At 37.2% G+C, this 21,577-nt stretch overlaps 1 protein-coding gene across 2 annotated transcripts; it reads left to right on the top strand.

The window, feature by feature from the left end:
- Nucleotides 1-14,829: 14,829 nt before the first annotated feature.
- Nucleotides 14,830-19,984, top strand: LOC107002531 (ruBisCO large subunit-binding protein subunit beta, chloroplastic). 2 transcript variants are annotated; one of them, XM_027914009.1, is made up of 16 exons: nt 14,891-14,970; nt 15,347-15,472; nt 15,584-15,802; nt 15,888-16,013; nt 16,218-16,355; nt 16,447-16,542; nt 16,726-16,968; nt 17,070-17,304; nt 17,407-17,576; nt 17,653-17,730; nt 17,821-17,892; nt 18,009-18,113; nt 18,374-18,466; nt 18,619-18,711; nt 19,490-19,613; nt 19,698-19,984. In XM_027914009.1, the coding sequence occupies exons 3-16, from the start codon at nt 15,590-15,592 to the stop codon at nt 19,709-19,711; spliced, it is 1,800 nt and encodes a 599-aa protein (XP_027769810.1). In that variant the 5' UTR covers nt 14,891-14,970; nt 15,347-15,472; nt 15,584-15,589; the 3' UTR covers nt 19,712-19,984. The 2 variants fall into 2 exon arrangements, with proteins under 2 accessions (XP_015056078.1, XP_027769810.1); XM_015200592.2 differs by lacking the exon at nt 15,347-15,472 and having other exon boundaries at nt 14,830-14,970.
- Nucleotides 19,985-21,577: the final 1,593 nt, after the last annotated feature.

The following is a 21,577-nucleotide window of genomic DNA, read 5'->3' as shown; positions in this document are numbered from 1 at the left end:
GAAATAGCATATAAGGAAATAAACAAGTTTTCAATAAAAGAATCTTTCATTTAAATTAGAAAACATTACAAAGTTTGGTCATGGGAAAGGGCCATTGTTTTCTTTTTAAACATCACGGGGGGGGGGGGGATTTTGAAATTCAAGCAGTTTAAAGAAAAATCAAAATGATGGGTCTCGGGCCTCTTCCATACTGCCACCTATTTTCAAAACATGCATAAACAATGTCCTTCTACCAAGATGTTCGGGGCATCAATATTGGTGTAGAAGTCCAGTTCTGCAGCTCCTCTCCAGGCTTTGCATCGCGGATACCAACTTCTTCGACCTCGTCCTCTATGACAATATAGATCTCTTCAAAAAGGTCGCAGAATCCTTCCCCGAGGCTATCACGATCGGCGTACTCATGGACTGGAATTGATTGGTACAGGTGAGGGATTAGCCTAGCCAATGTTTGATCACCTCTCTTCTTCACCTTCACCTTATCATATGTGGGGACGTACCCCAAACCATATTTCGCTCCTTTGACGGGAACTTAAATAGGCTCAATAATTCCTTGGGAATTCTTTCCCAATCCGAAACCCGGTTCAAACCCATTCTGCAGCATCACAGTGGTGATCATCTTTTGCACGGAAGGCATAGGAGGCAGTGAGGCCAAATCGTCACCGGTGGCATTTACCACATCCACTGTGTAGAAATCGGTACTTCGTGAGACTTTATCAATAATGGGTGCCTGCCTGCCGGAGTGACTCCCTTTGCCGTGAATACCCAGTTCTTGGTTCTTCCAAGCGAGCTTCATCATCTGGTGAAGAGTAGAAGGCACAGCCCCAGCCATGTGGATGAAAGGCCTTCCCAGAAGAAGGTTATAGCTGGTTTCAATGTCCAAGACTTAAAACTGCGCACTAAACTCTCTCGGACCCATTTGGATGACCAAATTCATTGCTCCCAATGTGTCTCTTTGTACCCCGTCGGAGGCTCTTACATTGACTTGGTTTTGTTTCAGCTTCCTCAAGTCAAACCTTAACTACCTCAGAGTCGACAGTGGGAAAATGTTAAGACCAGACCCATCATCCACCAGGACACGGTTTATGACCCTTTCACGACATATGACAGTGATATGCAATGCCTTGTTGTGTGACGTCTCTTTAAAGGGCATCTCTTCGTCACAAAAGTTAATCCGATGTCCTCAGATAACTTGGTTGATCATAGCCGCTACATTATCGCTGCTTGTGCCCATGGGCACATACGTGTCATCCATACCCTTCATCAAGGCCTGCCTATGCGGCTTGGAACTCATCAACAGGGCCCACACAGAAATCTGTGCTGGGGTTTTATGTAGATGCTTAACAATCGAATAGTCCTTCGGCTGCATCTTTCTCCAGAATTCTTCAGCTTCCCCTTCACTTATCGGCCTTTTTCCTTGATCCTTCTTTTGCCCTCCATGGGCCAACTCTTCTAGAGTATAACACCTGACAGACCTGGTCATACCCTGGGCTGAAGCGGTTTCGATCATAAACCTTGGCCTAGTGGGAGTTTTCATTGGCACCAAGACAACAACCTTTGCGGATGTCAGAATCACAAACTCTTTTTTCTACTTGATACTCAGTGAAGCCACTACTTTTTCCAGCTCATCCTGAACAATCGGGACTATCGCCTTAGTCGTGCACCAGTCATCATCTGTCTCTATCATGTTGATATTGATGCATCCATGATTCAGCAAAGGATTGGTGTTGACATTGGGCGCGGCTGTTTGAAGAGAAACCACTTTTTGGTTGACCAGATCTTGAATCTTGTGTTTGGAGTTGATACAATCCTCAGTACCATGTCTAACATTGTTGGAGTTATACGCACACCTTTGATTGGGTCTATAGAATTTTGGACCTAGTATCCACCGGCTTGGGCCCCATCGGGTGAATGTATCCACCCGCAGCTAGTTGCTTGTCCAGCTTTATTCGGCCTTCAACAAGCGCAGTAAAGTTTCTGGGGGGCTTCTTCTCGAATCTGGGTCGAGGGGGATCATAGGTGCCTTGTTGGGGAGGTAGCATATGTTGATCATTTCGGGTATTTTGATGGGGAGTTTGGTTTCTGGGATAAGGATTTGTTTGATAATTTGTGATGGAGCTTGGTAGTTCGTGGGGGTATTTTGGTATATTGGAGCTTGGTATACTGGGGGAGGTGCTCTGTAATTTCACTGCACATTGGCAAAGGAGGAGCAATATTTTGGTAAATGGGGGATGGAATTTGGTAACGTGGGGGAGAATTTCGGTAAACAGGAGATGGATTTTAGTAATTTGGAGGGGGGCATTTTGGTACGTGGAGGTAGCATTTTGGTAGATGGGAGGAGGAGTATTTTGATAACCAGCTTGCGTATAGCAAGCCTGGTAAGAATTCTGGGGAGGTCGAGGTCGACCTTGGTAAGATGATGATCTTCTGGGGGTCTTCCTCCCCTCGTAAGAAATAGCATAAACAAACGTCTTCTCTTTTCTTCTTCAACAAACCCGATGATCCGGGTGACGCAATAACACGGGCAATCTTCTCGGTTTTCAACCCATCCTCAATAGTCTCACCAACCTTGACTGAATCAGCAAATTTTGCTCCAACAAGAAACATGATTCTATCATAGTATTAGGGTTCTTGCACCCACACAAATACTTCAACTATCTCTTTTTTGAACATAGGAGGTCGTATTGTAGTTGCCTCCTTGTGCCACCTGTACGAAAACTCTCTATAGATTTCGTTGGATTTTTGTTTCATCTTTTCTAAAGAATAACGATCAGGGATGATCTCTATATTGTAGGCAAATCGTTCGACGAAGTCCTTAGCCAAAGCATTCCAACTGGGCCACTATCTGGTTTCGTGAGATGTAAACCATTCCAACGCTTCTCTGCTCAAACTTCGGCTAAAAAGCCACATTAGCACAGCTTCGTCCCTACATACTCCTACGAGCTGGTCACAGTAGGCCCTTAGATTCTCTAAGGGATTCCCCGTTCCTCCAAAAGTATCAAACTTTGGCATCTTGACCCTACTGGGAGTTCTAGATTTGGATGAATGCATAAGTCCTCATAATTCAAATCGGCGACGTCAAGAATGCACTGAAATTCCTTCATTGCTTTTCGGATCTCCTCTTTTATGTCTATTTTTGCAGCCTCCTCTTTTGCCTTCCACTCTCTTTCCTGCTCCTCATAATGGTCGATCTCAGAACCATTACCGTCATGCTCATTTGGAACGGGAATTTGGAAAGTGGTTTTCTGGGTAAGGATGGAGCTACGGAGGGACTTTAGGCATTCGAGGTAGTTTGGTAGTTTTGTGGATCGGTTTGGGGATTAGTATTTTGGTTTGGTGGCTGTGACTAGTATGTCGAGCCGCGGTTCATCACACGCAATGATGACACTGTCACCCCAACTGTTTGCAATACTTTCCATATCGAGCAAACGGTGGACCGCATTCTTAAACTTTGTGCACTCATCTATCGTATGCACTCTCTGGTTGGGATGACACTCACAAGTCTTGTAGATGTCCCCTGATCCCACTTGGGAAGATGCTCTTTCGACAGGCCTCAACATACGCCTAGACCGATTGTGCTCAAAAATTAGGGCGCACGAAATAGCTTCCATCCTTGTTCGGTATTCTTGCGGATATGCTTCGAGAGTGAATTTCTGGTCCCCTTCTGCCAGACGTCCTTCCAGAGAAGGTTTGTGAGCGACCGCTTCCTAATAACTTTCTTCAATGCTCTCTAACTCGGGGTTCTCAGGAGGAAACAGTAGATCATATAGGTGTTTTCCGTGCTGCTTCTGTATGTCGATCATCTTCTTCGGTTGGTTCAGTCTTGATATTCTTTCCTTTGTCCATAGCTATGATCTCACTTTTCTTGAGAGGGCAGAGTAATGTTTAGGATTTGGTTATGAGATTTGTTTTTGGCTGAGAAACTTAAGACTCAGGAAATTTGGTCAAACATTTTGTAATAATGACTTGTGTATATTTTTTCAGAAATTTCTGGAAAGGAGTGGATTAACGATGGCCTCATCCAAAGAAACATATCACATGAATAGCTAAAAACACATATATTGCGTCCTAAACAAACAGGGGACCCTTTTGTGCCAAGGGAAGACCTAGCGCATTTGAACGATGTACGTGTGGAATTGAACCAGTTAATCACCCCCCAAGCAAATTTCACATATGAATAGTTAATTTTCACAAGGGGAATAACCAGGGGAAATAAGAATCAAAAATACAAAGTGACAGACCCACGCATGGGCCATTTAAACGTACGGAAATAACAGAAATATATATACAAAAACCCGCGCAGGGGCGAAGTCCACTATGCAGTCCCTGATGGCCCTGCTTCTTCGCTGCTTTCCTGAGTCTTGTACTGCTGAAACATGCATCATAGTATCAGCAGGTAACCCTCGCTCCTGCGTCCTTTTTCTTCGCAATCCTCGTATTGCATTCCCTCTATCTTCTTTTTGACCCATGAGTCGAATTCATCAAAACCGCGTCTTAGCCTTTCCAATTCCTGAGATGTCTTATCAAGAGCATCTTGATTTTCAATAAACTTGGCATACATTTCTTGGGCTTCCCGCTTACCTCTCTTAACTCGATCATAGTTTTGATCTCTTTGTCTTCAAAACTGCGGCAACTTTTTTGGACTGGAGAGGAGATACTTTGTATGTTCTTTTTCAACCAAGCCTTATAAGTTCCATCGTATCCGGCGTCAAACCGATTTGGAGCGATGGTGTCTTTCTTCATTCGTTTGGACCCTTTCCATTTCCTTAGCATTTCTGTAGCGTCGTCTATTCTTTCATCCCCAATATCATACACATAGCCGCCATAGTATGCCTCTCGAGGCGTGACTTGACTTCTCCGAAACTGTCGTAGGACTCGGAATGGTGCGTGAGGACGGATTCCCTAAATACCTGGTAGTGGACGTACGAGTTGTCTGTGGCCCCCTACGACGACATCCCTTGAGATGAAGTGATCGAGCATCCATTGGAGATCTTCTTCTCTTAGTTCGGAGAAAATCTGAGCCCATCTTTCTCTAATCCTTTGATTCTCCAGATTTGCCCAAAACAGCATATCGTTCAAATCCTTGAGAGTATTCTTATTATCCAAGGTATGTAATTCATGAGTCCCGTGCCCTTTTGTTAGATGACTCAAAATCCACCATTGAAGGAGCAGATTGCATCCTTGGAAGTAGCGATGTGCCTCTTTGCATTTTCCGAAGGCCAGATACATGTCTGACATTATGACCGGAGCAACGGATAATACTTTACTTGTCCTTGATTCTTAAACTCGTTGAATAAAGTGTGTGCAAGCATTATCACTCGAGTGTTGATACTCAAGCTCGCTCCGTGTGGCACGACCATCGTTCCCAATAGAGCGACATGAAATGCCAAAGTTTGGATTTTATTCCATTCTCTGTAGGTAACTCTGAACTCTCTATTATAATTTGCATACAAACTCACGTGCTCGAATCTGACGTAGAGATCCCTGAATGATACGCTAGATTCTTGGGCCCAGTAAGAGTAATCTCTTCCTAACCCGAACCAGTCTGTGATTTCTTCGACAGAAGGTTTGTTAGGGATCAAGATATTTTCTTGTTTTCTCACCCTTCCTTATAACCCTATACCAACTGTGTTGATGCAGTCCCGAAGTTCCTTGATTATCGGGGTGACTTCCACAGTCCCGAATCGAAACACCATTTTCTCGTTGGCCCAATAACCTGTAAGGATTTCAATTAGCTCAGGCAAACCTTTCATATTGAGTAACTCAGTCAGGGCACCCACATACTTGTTGATTGTTCTTCTATGATCTCCGTTAAGGTCGTTATACCATATTTTGAGTAGAGGCGGTGCTTCTACGACCATGTCGAATCTTGGAAAGCGATTCATACCTACAAAACAAAACCCAGTTAAGTTTACCCACCCCACTTTTGATTTCCACATGAACATCATTCAAATGTCAAGAAAAATGATAGGTCGTGAGGTCGGAGACCTTGGACATAATTTTGGCGGTTTAAACTAATGGACTTAATACGTCTTGGGTATTAAGGCATCTTAGGCTAATGCTTAATTCGGTTTTGGTTTCTCTCTATCTTAGGCTGACTAGAATTTGTTTCAAAAGTGACGGCGAGTCGGACAGACGACGTGATGAAGCTAACAAACGATGTTGGATGGCCGCAAGCCAACTATTCGTTTGTTACTCCCAAAGAAAGACTTGTGTGTTTTCTGAAAGAAGTCGTGGTAAGCCACGTAACCTCCTTTATCCTAATGCAAACTACTTGCCGTTTGGTGAAAAATATGCGATGGAAGTACAACAGTTGATATAATACGATAAAGGAACACATAGACAGATATTTCACGTAGCCAAACAAATTTAGTTTTAAGGTTAGAATCCTCCAAATCCCCAGAAGAGTTGTCATTCTGTTTTATTTCGGAAAAAATATTTTATAGTTTTGAGACTTTTTTGGAGTCGCCACTTAATTTTTGAGAAAAATTAAGAAAACTATCCTTCCAATTGAACAAAACAGAAAATCAATTTGAAAGATTTTTTAAGGGGGTTTGAGGATTCATATTTATACTTTAGAAAGGTTTTATGGCACCTAAAGTATTCGCTAACATGTGATTATCCGGCAACTAACCTTTAAAATGATCTAACTTAAAATTTGAGATAAAAATATTTTTTATTGTTTGAGAAATATTAATTTATTATCTAAACGAGATTTGCAAAATTTATTTTTAAGTATATTTACTTGAATGATTTAACTAAACAACTAAAACGAGGTGACGACTTTCGGGGATTTGGATTCTTTAACCCTAAGACTAGCAACAATATTCAACAAATAACTACAATAAAGTAAGAGAGAGAGAGAGAGAGAGAGTTGGGTCCAAATCTGGTTTCTGTCCGCCAAGATCGGTATTTGGACCCCTTTTCGTTTTGGGGCCTTAGGCCCACCGTAATGTGGTACCTGTCCTAAATTCTAGCAAAATAATAATGACAAAAGATAAGGGCTTAGGCCCAAAAGAACAAAATACAAGACTTAGAAAATAAATTTGGGCTTCTTGGCCCAAAATCTTCAACTTTTCGGCATGCTTTGAATTCTTCTGATTTAAAGACCAGCACGTCGATGTTCGATCGGCTAACTCGAAAGGACGAATTGAGCCTTTATGGCTCTCCCTCGGAATGCAAAAGGAAAAAGTAGGAGTCCAAGGGGCTCGGAGGATGTTACATGCAACAAAATGATGGCAAGAATTAGTATGTGAAGCCATAAAACAAATAAAACAACTTAGACAAAACAGAGTTTAACTAAAATGAAAGTTGTTCAAAAGAAATCAGACTGAACCAAAAACGCAACTCAAAAGAAAAATCAAATGAACAAAATTGAGAGACAAAAATTAATAAGCAGGTTGCACTATTGAACAATGGCACACTTGCATGTGTGTGTATAAACTTGTGAGCATTATTTTATTCCAGATAACATACAATCCTTAACCAAACCACTAATCCAAAATGATAAGACAGAGCATGTTGCCTGATTGTTAAATATGGACACCTCTATCAAAATTTTAACCCTATAATGGAAACTAAAATTACTAAAATATCACCCTAAAGGACAAAAAATTATTAAAACATAGCAGCAGGCCAAAATTTAGAAGGAAACTGTATTTTTTTCTTTTTTTTTTTCGTTCACACAACTTACCACAGCAAACATCTTTACCCAATTTAGTATGCTTAAGACACATATGGGTGGAAATAAATGGAACATTTAAAGGCTGACATGGTTCGTTAATAATTCCGAATAAATGTGTGAGCTAAAGAACCAGTTATACTTATGACTGATAACTTCAAGCCATAAGACGATGAAAACTAGGATTGAATTGCTTGCCGTTGTTTAAGACAAGGGTAGAACTATGTCAAACCAGACATGAATCCCAATCCGAAACTACTTATCATCGATATTTGAACACAACCTAAAAAATATAGAATAGGACACTTAACTCACAGACATGATTCAAAAAAAACCGATTAGATTAACATTCAAAGAAAATATGTCGTAACACTTAGAAACTATTCGAGATGAAAGCCTAATGAACGAGCAAACTGGCCAATAAACAAGGACATGGCACATCCATTTACAAAATACAAAAACTTAGGAGACAATATGGGGTAGTAGATGGCAAACTTGGAAAGAAAAACTAGAAACAAAGTATGCTTAATCTGAAAAAAAAACCAAAGCTAACACTTTGAAACAGACTTAACAAAACAGTAACGTAAAAGATCAAAAGAGAGCAATCACGAATTCGACGCAAGGACCCAAAACAACAGCGAATGCAACAACAAGAATTTGTACTATTAACATCTCGGTTCACTCCTTCAACACGAGGTGAAAGAGTGAAGCATAAGATGCCTGAAGCAATGTAAATGATGCAGATTCATAATAGAGAAATAAGACTAAAAACGAGTGAAACAGTCAAAGAACTAAGCAAATTGCAGGCATGAAAAGCTTTTTTTTTTTAAAAAGGCGAGAAGAGTAATGATTTTTAAAGCTAGAAAAGCAGTTTCGAGATGCACACTCCCCGCACTTTCATATTTCAACCATATTCTCGAACAAACAACTCTATAAGGGCGACATGGTAATACTTGAAATCTTCACGAACCAAAACTCAACTGTAGACAGGTAGCATTTTATTCTTATAAAGAAAAATCAACAGAGAATTTGTGTTCTACATACAATCCCCACAGATATTTGAAGATGAGTAACTCTCATGAAAAACATGCTTCATATCTTAATCAACCAAAACACTCTACCCAATGCTAAATGATATTTCATCAGATGACCAACATTGAGTCACAGAAAGACAGAAACACGAGAAAAAAAAGAAGAAAAATGAATCAACAAAATGCTTCAGTTAACAAGAAAAAGAAGTAGTCGATAAGACTAGTAACGCTAAAAAGGGATTTCACCTTTTTCGGGGCGGCAAACTTGAGACGGGAACGAGCCAAGGCGAGCTTCCACTACCACAGAAAAAAAAGCTTAGAGAGTTCTTTTGATTCAGCACCCCACATTATTCGAGTAGGAATACCATACCCAAGAACTATAGAGGAAGGAAGAAGAAAATCTCTTTTCTGTTTCTTTGAACCATCTCTCTGTATTTTTATATGACTTGTCACTGTTTTTTGCTCACTCGATACCTTTGCTCTAGAAATTTTCAAGATGAAAATCCAACCAAAAATTCCTTGCCCCCTTTTTTTTTCAACTCTGTGTATATCCAAAATTTTTCTATCTTCTCCAAAAAAAAAGAGAGCTCCCCTTTTTACCGTGAAAAAAAAATGTTATATAGAATAAGAATAGGGTTCCTCCCTGGGGTAAAATAGGTGAAATTCAATCAGACAAAAGGGACCATTTTCGAATTCAAATTCCTAAAATCTTTCACCAAAATAGGGAGACATTTTTTTTTTGAAATTCTGCCCCATTCCGGAAGCGAAAAAGGGCAACGGACGCTCCAAATTGATTGAAGGTCCTTGTTGAGCGACGTGGCTCAATCTCGAGTTGCAAGGACGATTTGTGTGGTTAGAGTTGCTGCTACTATGAATTGAAAGGACATGAGGAAGAAGACAACAGGGGTCAGTGTACTCCCTTATTGACCACCTTTCTATTTATTTTGACGGAGAAGAAATACCGTTTGGAGCCGTTGCTGCTGCTTCCGTGAAATGGCCCCCACGTGAGGTGGAGTGACTCACGTGTTATTGTCATTTGATTTTGCTAAAACGCTGTTAGATCTTTCGTCTGGTTGCTGTGAAGAAATCGACCCAAACGTTATCGATTCGCTCTCAACGTTCCCGAGTTTCTTTTGGTGAACAAAGAATGGGCTGGGTTGGATCTGAGGGGTAGATTGGTTGGGGCAATATTTGAAAAAAAAAGAAAAAGATTAGGCCTTGGATTAAATGAGAGCGGGTTGCTACTGAATGGATATAGGGCTGGCCTGCTTTTGACATTAGATTGGGCTGGGGAAATAGGGATTGCTGAAATTGTTTTATAAGGGCCCCAAAATTTATCCTTTAAAAGCCAAATGAAACTATCGATTCAGTCAAATTGGAATTCAATAGTGAATTTGACTAAAACTTAGATAGGACGAATTAATATAACTAATTCACGAGCTTCTTAATCTTAACAAAAAAAATAATTAACTTGCTTGTAAACTAATAGTTCAAAAATATAAGTATAATTTAAACTAAACTAATTTAATAAAATACTTACTAAAATTAAAATCTTATTGAGGTTATTTTCAAACATTTATAAAATAAAACTAATTATATAAAACATATTTACTACTTAAAATTATAAAGTTACTAAAATTACTTTAAATAAATTGAATTTTTTTTTTAATTTTATAAAGCTAATTATTTTAAATCGTTCGAAATTAATGAAGCTCGAAAGTTAATTTTTATGTCGGGGAGAGTCAAAATTGGGTGTCCACAACATCTTACACGGTCCTTACTTATCCATAAGAGGAGTTGCACGCTTCCATTTGAAATGCATGTATGCCTCCATTCGAAAAGTTGAAACATGTTTTTAAATGAACCATGCAACATGTCCCAATGTCCCAACTTTCCGAAACCTTCATAGATTGTTTGTATATATTCTTTGTACCTAATGAATCTTATTGAGTCATAAGTTCCTAAGTAATACATTGAAGTAACATTTTGCTTCCAAATATCATTTTTGCTGCCTCTAGTATTTTATTCACATGTCTACATCACTAGTATATAGCCCTACAACTCAAAAGAATTATGAGCATCAAAAGGATAATCTCAAAGATCAAATATACACAGCAAAGTCAATAATCAATATAATTATGGGTGGCAGCTCGGGGGTTGAAATACCTATCATGTGCCGATCTCAATCTATATAATTATGGGTGACAACTTAGGGGTTGAAATACCTAGCATGGACCGATCTCAATCTATATAATTATGGGTGGCAGCTCAAAGGTTGAAATACCTAACATGGGCCGATCTTAATCTATATAATTATGGGTGACAGTCCAAGGGCAAAAGCCTAGCATGGATCGATTTCAATTTTTATATTTATGAGGACAACATCCCAGGGGTTAATTTCCTAGCACGGATCATCCTCTTCTACCACTTATCAGTTGGTCGCTTGTATTACATGTCTTACGAAGATTGTGAAGCAGCAAAAATTATGGAAAAAAAAAGTAATATATAGTGATCCAAGTATAGTAATATATCATGTACCCAAATGCTAATAGTCAGATCCACAGAAAATTAATTAACGTGTTGAGAAGGGTAAAACATGACATTGTGATCCTATAGGTTGTTTCTAGTTTCCAGATGCCCAGGTTGCTTATGTGTTTATATGTTCATAATAGTTCACTTGTTCAAATTTTATACATTCTTATAGTTTACTTGTTTGCGTGTTCTGTGTTCACATATGTACTTTGACCTGTCATTTGTTCTCATAATTCACCTTTTCATATGTCACCTATTCTCATAGTTATCTGTGTGAGTGTCGCATAATCTCATAACTCACATGCCATTGCCTTCTTGTTAATGTGTATTAAATGCCCTTGATGGCTCAATTGTTTTTATTATATTCTTACATGTCACTCACTTTATTACGTGTCTCCTAGTCCATTTGCTTATATAACTACATGTCTCCAATTCACCTGTTTACATGGCTATCTTATAATTCATTTGCTTATGTGACTACATGTCTTATAAATTACTTGATCAAATGTTACATGTCTTCACAATTCACTTATCCACGTGTCACATGTTCCTATAACTTACTTGTTCTTATGATAAAACCCATTTTATCCACTTGTATATTGTAAACTCCATGTAACTTATCAATTCTTCTATTATCCCCTCATCGCTAAAGTATCATGATGAAATAGAGAAAAAAAGGAAATTGAATTATGTTTCATTTATAGCCGCTTCATAGAATTTTGATACATGTTTATGTGTCATCCTCTTGGGCAAGAAGATGTACGTCAACTAAAATGATCATAAGTTTTTGCATAGATCTATAGTATGTTTGCGGTTTCCAAGTGTTTGCTACCCTTATATGTCGTGTTCTCTTATAAGAGTTTCAGTAACTATCATGTTTTCAATTCACCTTGCATATGAGTACAAATTTTATATCTACTCACATTCTTTTATACTATGTCAGGGGTGCTGCACTCACACTGCAGGTGCACACGTTTTAGATGGGAAGTTTCTTGGCGGAAACCCCTTGCAGATTTTCATCTATAGTCAGTGATACCCAATTCCACTAAGGGCCTTATATTTTTCATATGATTTACATAGATGGATTAAGGTACATCTGGGCCTTATCTCGACATATTTATGAATCAGGTCATGTGTTAAAGGCTTCGTAGAATATGTCTAAATCAGGTTTCTATAGTTAGAGTTATGTGTTTCATACTGCCCTATGGGTCCACAAGATAGCATATGCACTGATGACTTTTATATGTATAAAATAATTGCTTCTCATTCTAGTTGATGATCAATGCATTACTTAATATTTTTGCTCCTGTCCCTTGTAGGTATGTTCAGTTAAGTGGTTCGCTCAGGTGAGGTATCAAGTTAAGGTTTCGAATGCCAGTCGGTCTCACCCAGGCTTGAGGCGTGACACAAGGCCACTCTTATGAGTCATCTAAGGCTTCACGAGCCGTGAAGTGGCTCGCATGGAGGAGCCAATTTGGGGAAGCCTTGACGAGGCTACTGCTTCTGGCACCACGAGGCATGGTGACCACCAGTGATTGTGAAGGCCCTCGTGGTCATGGGTAGTGCTTTGGCAAGGCTTGGGCAACCTTGCCCCTTGCCTTGGCCTTAGGCCACCTTCATGACTCTAACACTCATGTTAGGCTCTAGTTTAGCCTACTAATGTTTGTGGTGTTACAATTTTTTGCGAGAATATCAAAATAGTGATAAAATATTCATGGAGTATGAACGTGATGATATAGTTACTAATGATATTGACCATATTTATTTTTTTATTTAACTAAAATTTGGTATAAAACTACCCTCTATCCACCTATTGGCCCCAAAATACCCTTGTCATATCCACCTTTGGGTTCAAAATTGACCACTTATTTAACAGTTTCAAATTTAAACTATTTAAATATTTTTTAAAATACTTGGCGCTCAATTATTGGATATAATTTAATTTATTAATATCATTTATAAATCAACCCACTATCCACCAATTACTAATTAAGCCCCACCCAATTAATAAACCATTTCTAATATCAAAATTGCCCTAAACATTACTAAAGAACGACGAAATTACCGATTCCTGAAAATGACATTCAAAATTATTTGATTCTGAATTGAAGCCCCAGTCAAATTTAGGTTGAGCCGCTTATCTAGGAGGACACTTTCAATGGGGTTTTGTTTCAAACTTGAATTCAGAATATATGATTAAAGGTAAAGAAGTAGCACCCCTCGAATTAATTCATGCACTTTTTTTAATATAATTTTATAAATATTTATTATTTGTTTTAAATATTAAAACTTTAATAAATTCTTTTTTTAAAAAGAGTTATCTATTAAGTAACATCACATAATTGAGGCGAATGAATAATTAAGATGAACATAATCAGACTTTTAAGTTTACCGGTAATTTTTATTTAAACACTTGAATTATAATATGTTTTGATTGAGCACTTGAATGTATGATGATGTAATTCTATAGACATTTTCGCCTTTAATTTAAAAACACTTATTGGTAGTAACTTTTCTTTTGTGCATTAGTAATGGGGCGAGTTTATTAATTGAGTGTAGTTTAATTAGTAACGGGTGGGCAGTAGATTGGTTAATAAATTAAATTATAACAAATAGTTGAGCGTCATGTATTAAAAAAATATTTAAATAGTTTAAATTTAAAATCGTTAAATAAGTGGTTAATTTTGAACCCAAATGTAGATGACAAGGGTATTTTGGAGCCAATAAGTGGATGAGAAGGACAAAGTGTATTTTGGAGCCAATAGATGGATAAAGGGTAATTTCCTTCCATTTCTGATACTTCAAGGATATTTTAGATTCTTTTTCGTTTAAATTATGATATCATCTCATGTGATCAAACGAGACCTTAAGTTGCTTAGATTTCGTCTAATATTCTTTTCAAATTGTATCGATTTTAATTAACATTGTTAAGCTAGTATTCTGTACGTCTCATATTAGATGGACAGTTTCTATCTTATACGATGATTAAGCAAATCATTAATGGAGTAGTAAACTTTACTGATTTGTCCTATATTTATATAATTAGTCTCTTAAAGAAAACAAATTTTGAATCTTAAAATTTTTTTTATCTACGAGATAATAATTAATAGAGATACAATACTATAATACACATCGATGTTCAGTGTTATGTTTTAGAATTTGATTTTAAAAATAAATAATTAATATTAATAACGGTAAAATATGAAAAAAAAAATACTTTTGATATGCTAAAAAAGTCTCTTAAAGAAAACAAATTTTGAATCTTAAAATTTTTTTTATACTTCCAAAAGTCATATTAATTATTTGGATAAACTAGAAAAAGATTAATTAATTTTAGCAAGTGATGACAACCGTAATAGTTTGGATTCCAAATCAATGGATCCGAATGCAAGTCCATTCAATATTAAGAGAAGCAAATAGCATTATTGCTAAACTATAGGGGGGTGTATTATGAGTAATAAATCAATTGCGATTAAAAAAAAAAAAAACTTCTAGAGTATTCCAAAGAAGGACAAATAATAGGTAATTTGGACGGCTGAGATTGAGTAGAAGGTTGAAGAGGAACAAGGACCGTCCATTGGGAGCCTTTGTGGTTGGTTTCATTATATAACCTAATCAATCTCTTCACAACACTCTAGCAGTTTCCTTTTATCCAAATAAGAAGATAAACCCACTCCCCAGCTACTTCTTCAACGACTCTATACTAAAACCCTAATCTTCCTTTCTCAGGTAAGCTTAACAAATTACTATATTCTTAGTTTCTTGTATGTAAATCTCTGCTATTTTTGGTGTCTGGTTGCAATAGTAATGCATTTCTTCTGCTATTTGTGTTTTGTTGCTTCTTACTTATTTCATCATTTCTCTCTGCTTCTTTCTTAATTTGGATGGTAAAAAAAGTGTTTCTTTTGGGATAAGGAAGTGTAATTCTTGTTTTTGCTGAATGTATTGTTAAGAGTTTTGAGTCCGCAGTGGTTGGGGAATGGATGGGTAGTTTTGCTGATATTCACTTGGGTAAATCCCTCTTTGAATTAGTTTTTAAGGTTGAATTGGATCTTTACACGTATACAGGTCCATTATTATTAATATTGTTTCAATGTTGTTATAGATTTGTATGGTCAAGAGTATCTGTTCAGTCTGTCAACTGATTCATTTGTGGAGTGCGTTTGACTGGCTTGTAAAACCTTATCTGAATAGCTAGCCAATTGAGAATTGTTCATTTTTCACTGTTTGGGTTAGTTGGAGCCAGCTCTTTGTTTGGTATTTCTGAATCTTGCTCTTATTTACTAGTACTAGTATATATTGGTGTTTATTAATTATGTGATAATTTATTTTTTTGTTTTAGGGATAGATGGCATCTACTTTTGCTGGTATGTCCTCAGCAGGTCCCTTGGCTGCTCCCAGCACTTCCTCAAACAAGCTTTCCTCTGTTGCTAATATATCTTCCACCTCTTTCGGGAGCAAAAGAAATGTTGCACTAAGAAAGTCACGCAGGCCAACAATTTTGGCTGCAGCTAAAGAGTTGCACTTCAACAAGGATGGCTCAGCTATCAAGAAGCTACAGGTGCGCTTTTGACTCAAATTATCAACTACATTTATTGCATATACATACGGTCTCATTTGTATGCTGGGTTTTCCTTCTGTCACAGAATGGTGTGAACAAACTTGCTGATCTAGTTGGAGTTACTCTTGGACCAAAAGGCAGGAATGTTGTCCTTGAGAGCAAGTATGGTGCTCCAAAAATTGTTAATGATGGAGTTACTGTGGCCAGAGAGGTGTGTTTTTAACACATAATATTCTTATCATATCTTTAGCTGTTTCAGTTAATTTCTTGTTGAACTTCAAGCTGTTTTGATATGCTATGTTTTTATTCACTTGAAAAAAAAAGTCTCCTTGTATTCGTCATTGCTCGTCTATTTGACTAGTCTCTAGTAGCTTAAAGTTGACTTGATCAAATTGCTCTTTATCATTTCTTAAAGGTTGAATTAGAGGATCCAGTAGAAAACATTGGTGCGAAATTAGTGAGACAAGCTGCTGCCAAAACCAATGACTTGGCTGGGGATGGGACTACTACATCTGTCGTGCTAGCTCAGGGCCTAATTGCTGAAGGTGTTAAGGTATATTGGGAAATCCATATGCTGCTGAAATGTTTCAACATGTTAAATCTACTGGAATTATTTTTTTTACCAACTGAGATTGTGTAAGCAGGTGGTTGCAGCTGGTGCAAACCCTGTCCTAATCACCAGAGGAATTGAGAAGACAGCAAAAGCATTAGTAGCTGAGTTGAAGAATATGTCAAAAGAGGTATATATATTCATCAATGGGTCTTTGGCTGTATGCAATGATCTGAATGTTTGTTTTGTGCTGTTAGCTTATGGGTTGTGTATCAATTTGCTATGTTTTGGTTGATGAGAGATACTGAATGACTGCAAGCATGTGTACTTGCTATAAAATAAAATTGAGATTGCTGACCAAATGTTCGTGCAGGTGGAAGACAGTGAACTAGCAGATGTGGCTGCAGTAAGTGCTGGCAACAATTTGGAAGTAGGGAGTATGATTGCTGAAGCCATGAGCAAGGTTGGAAGGAAAGGTGTTGTGACACTAGAGGAGGGTAAAAGTGCTGAAAACAGTCTGCGTGTGGTTGAAGGAATGCAATTTGACCGTGGTTATGTCTCTCCTTACTTTGTTACCGACAGTGAGAAAATGTCCGTTGAATATGAGAACTGTAAGGTGGGTGTCTTTTTTAGCTTTACAGAGTAAAGCTTAAGATGTTCATGTCTCTTCGAATGCATACTCTACCTGTTGCTGATGTTAGGTATTCTGAAATGCAGTTGCTACTGGTTGATAAAAAGATAACAAATGCAAGAGATCTTGTTAATGTCCTGGAAGATGCTATCAGAAATGGTTACCCAATTTTAATTATTGCTGAAGATATTGAGCAGGAAGCTTTGGCAACTCTTGTTGTCAATAAGCTTAGAGGTGCCTTGAAGGTCGCTGCACTTAAAGCTCCTGGTTTTGGTGAGCGAAAAAGCCAGTATCTTGATGACATAGCAACCCTTACTGGAGGTATCCAGTTGGTTCAGTTCTGCGTCTTCACTTCTGATACTTGTACCTGTTGGAATTTGCGACAAACAATTGCTAACATCAATTTATCCCTGTAATCTCTAGGCACTGTTATTAGGGAGGAGCTTGGCCTTACCTTGGACAAGGCTGACAAGGAAGTTCTAGGTCATGCTGCTAAAGTAGTGCTGACTAAGGATGCCACTACAATTGTTGGTGATGGTAGCACTCAGGAAGCAGTCAACAAACGTGTTGCACAGATTAAAAACCTGATAGAGGTTAGTGTTTGTTTGGTATTTGGTAAAAATTGTTTTTCATTGATTCAGTTTCATATAATTTGTGAATTCCAAGCAGGCTGCAGATCAAGATTATGAAAAGGAAAAGCTAAATGAAAGAATTGCTAAGTTATCAGGAGGTGTGGCTGTCATACAGGTAACTTCCAGTCCAATATTAAGAATTTTTGTTTGTTGAATGGATGTGAAGTGCAGCTGAACGTTGTTGATGCTTTAATTGAATGTGAAGGTTGGAGCTCAAACTGAAACTGAATTGAAGGAGAAGAAACTTAGAGTAGAAGATGCTCTCAATGCAACAAAGGTAACCTGGTTTGTTGCCATTTAATTAGGTTTCTGTCCTATATTTTTGGAATGTGTTGATGGAAGATTTGCATTATGAGGATCCAAGTGACAATAATGTTTGCTCTTTGGTTTCAGGCGGCTGTTGAGGAAGGTATTGTTGTTGGAGGAGGGTGCACGCTCCTCAGACTTGCTGCAAAAGTTGATGCCATAAAGGGAACCCTTGCAAATGATGAGGAGAAGGCAAGTTTGTTGTAGTTTTTAATTTTCGTTCATATTGTTGTGGGTTCATATGTAGTTGTTGATGCAATGGGTTGACATAGCCTTCTAAAATTTGTATAGAAATGATGCTGCAAAGTTCTTTTTGTGTGCCTTTTCAGATCTTTTATCTTTCAAAAATAAGGATCTTTTGCAAAAATGATGTAAATCTAAAATGAAATTTGTCAAAGGGTATAAAACCAATTGACTTGTAAGTGTTGTGATATCATTTATCTTACTTGCAGGTTGGAGCGGATATTGTCAAAAGAGCATTGAGCTACCCTTTGAAATTGATTGCTAAAAATGCTGGTGTTAATGGAAGTGTTGTCAGTGAGAAGGTAGTATATATGCTTTGGTGATTAGGGAAAAAATGGACCATATGCCCATATGCCACCCATGGAAAAAAGCCTTCTGCTTGAGTTTTTCTTGATAACTATTGTTAATCCTATGATTTTGAGTTTTATAATTGAAATTCTTATTTGCCTTTCAGGTGCTGTCAAGTGATGATCCAAAATTTGGATATAATGCTGCAACTGGCAACTATGAAGACTTAATGGCTGCTGGCATCATTGATCCAACAAAGGTAAGGTTTTCTAGAATCCCATTGAGAGTCGCTGATAATGTGATCAAACACGTGAGATTTTTGTCTCCGACGGATTCCCTGAATGGATTTGGTGTGTTTAGGAATCCTTTGAATAGATTTGATGTGCTACTGACAATTTTCGTTGCAGTTCTCTGTCCTGATTCTTAAGGAGATGTCTGGAAATCTCCAACAGCCTTAAGATGAGTTTGGATTATAGATTTAGGCTTTTGACGCCAACTAGAGGGATATTACTAATTTAGAGGGGGTACTATGGTTTGGATAGAAACTTGTGACATGAAGCGCATGGTTGTGTTTGACCAGAAATTAAATTTTAATTATTTGCTCTCCAGCACTTGTCAAGGTGAGCTTGGGCTTGAAATTATCTGCTCTCTGGCACGTGTCTGAAGCAATTCATGGCTTGAAATCAGAGTAGTACATCAGATCACTGAATAGTTTATGTACAGTGTACTTTTCTAATCTTCTCTTGGGGAATGCCTAGAAGAAGTATTTGGTAGTATCGGTATAGGAGGAGGATGTCTTTCCACAAGATTGAGATGGTAGTACTTGTCTGAACTTTTAGAGATGTAGTTGGTGACAGAAAGTATGAGCATGTAGTATAGGTATAGGAGGAGGATGTTTTTCCACAAAATTGAGATGGTAGTACTTGTCTGAACTTTTAGAGATGTAGTTGGTGACAGAAAGTATGAGCATGTTTTAACTCTCTCAACTTGGTTTTTGTTAGTACCGAAAACTGACATATTTCATTTGGCCTGTACAGGTGGTGAGGTGTTGTCTAGAACACGCTGCATCTGTAGCGAAGACATTCTTAATGTCAGATTGTGTGGTGGTTGAGATCAAGGAGCCCGAAGCAGCAGTTGCTGGCAACCCAATGGACAACTCAGGTAGCCACGGAATTCTGATATTTGCAATTGCTTTCATCGCTTAACTTTTTGTTTCTGCTTGGCTGAGTGTCATTTTGTTTACAGGATACGGTTACTAGGTGATTGAATGAAGGCTACTGTTATCAGATAAGATGAAATTGAAAGCCTTTATTTTTTTGTAAAAGCTTAGGTATTGTTTGTCGAAGGAATTTATAAGATCCTGGTGGGAGTAGCAGCCTTCAGGGTTCGGCACTGTTAATTAACATGCAATCCAATGTGTAATTGCAGCTTCAGTGGATGTTGAGTCACAGGACATTAATAAATCTTTTATGTAATTTCTCAAATTTCAAATCTTCATTAGTCATGTGGAATAGTGATGGAATTTAACCTAACTAGTCTTGGCATTATTATATATATTATTTTATAGTATTACTCGTATAAAAAAAAAATTCTGATTTGTCTTAATATGAAATTTAAGGAAATAAAAAAGGATCTCAAGTATATGGTTTTAAATTAAAGTTCAGTATACATCAAGATGCTTATAAACTTAGTTATGTGAAAATATTAAAAATAAATAAATAAAGTGAATGATATTTTTATAAATAAACATTTATTTTTAAAATTTATATAATATATGTTATTTTAAATATAACCAATCAAGTCGTTAATAATTAGTTATTAAACTATTTGATTACTCATGAGCTAAGTTAAATTCATACTCCCGATCTACATTTGATGATAAAATAATTCAAAAAAATAATTGTAATATAACATATTTGTTATAAAACAGTATAATGTGGATGTCTATTATTCCAAAAAGTTACTATATAATGGTTACGAGAATCTTAAATTCGAATCTGTCATATAGTGTGGACAGATAAATGACTCAAGTATATTTTGTTTTATTTTGTTTCACTTAGAAAAATGATGCTTTTGAACATATAGTTCATAGATCAAAATATATGTCAGTGAGGATACAAATGAATCATTGTACGAAAGTATAACCGTAAGATATAAAGTATAGTTCGTGCCTCGGGGCATAAAGAATTTTTGCAGAAGTTCTGACATTATTAAATGGAAATATGTTCTCCAATTGTGCATGCAACGAGAATTGTTTCAGTCTGGCAATAGATGAAATATTTGAATATGCATAATGATTGATTATTACATCTAACTAGACGATGAAGGTTATATGAAAATCCTTGAAGGATTTAAAAGGTGTTAAAGCAATTTCATTGAGTACCCAATGGTTTTGAGATTTCTTAACACAAAGAAAGAATCTTTTCAACCTCATGAAAATGATTTAAAATGTCATGTATTGGTTGCAAGTGGTGCACTTACAGATTGCTGGTTATGCAAATGCTAGGAGATGCGTGATTTTCTTTGAGGAGAAAAGACGAGCTTCAATAAAAATTAATCAGTCTCTCATGAGTAAAAAATGATTTGATTATGTAGATGCAGAATATTTATTTGATCTACACAAAGCTCGATCGTAAAAGAGTTATTTGCTTACATATGGAGGCACACCAGTATTTTGGCATTCAACAAAAATTGATAACCACTTCTTCAAATTGTGCAGAAATAATACTGATCTATGGAGTAAGTTGGGATGTGTTTGGTTAGAATCATGACCTATCATATTCAGAAAATATGTGATTTTTCAGCCGCCATATACAACAATAATATGTAGCTCAATTAAAGGGAGGATATAATCAAAAGAGATCGAACAAAATATAGTTCACCAAAAGTCTTTCACGCATGATCTTCAACAAAATGGTGAGATAGACGTTCAAAGGTTTATTCAAGTGATAATCTTGTAAACTTATTCACTAAAGATGGCTAACATCAATATTTGAAAAGTTGTGATACAAGATTGGAATGCATTGTTTTCGAGATATCAAGTGAAGTTTTTATCAGGGGAGAGAAAAATATGCGTTGTGCTCTTTTTCTTAACCATGGCTTTTGTCCCAATTGGATTTTATAAG

This window comes from Solanum pennellii, chromosome 1 (genome assembly GCF_001406875.1).
Source record: "Solanum pennellii chromosome 1, SPENNV200".
Taxonomy (NCBI): Eukaryota; Viridiplantae; Streptophyta; class Magnoliopsida; order Solanales; family Solanaceae; genus Solanum; species Solanum pennellii.
This window is presented reverse-complemented; position numbering and strand designations above follow the sequence as displayed.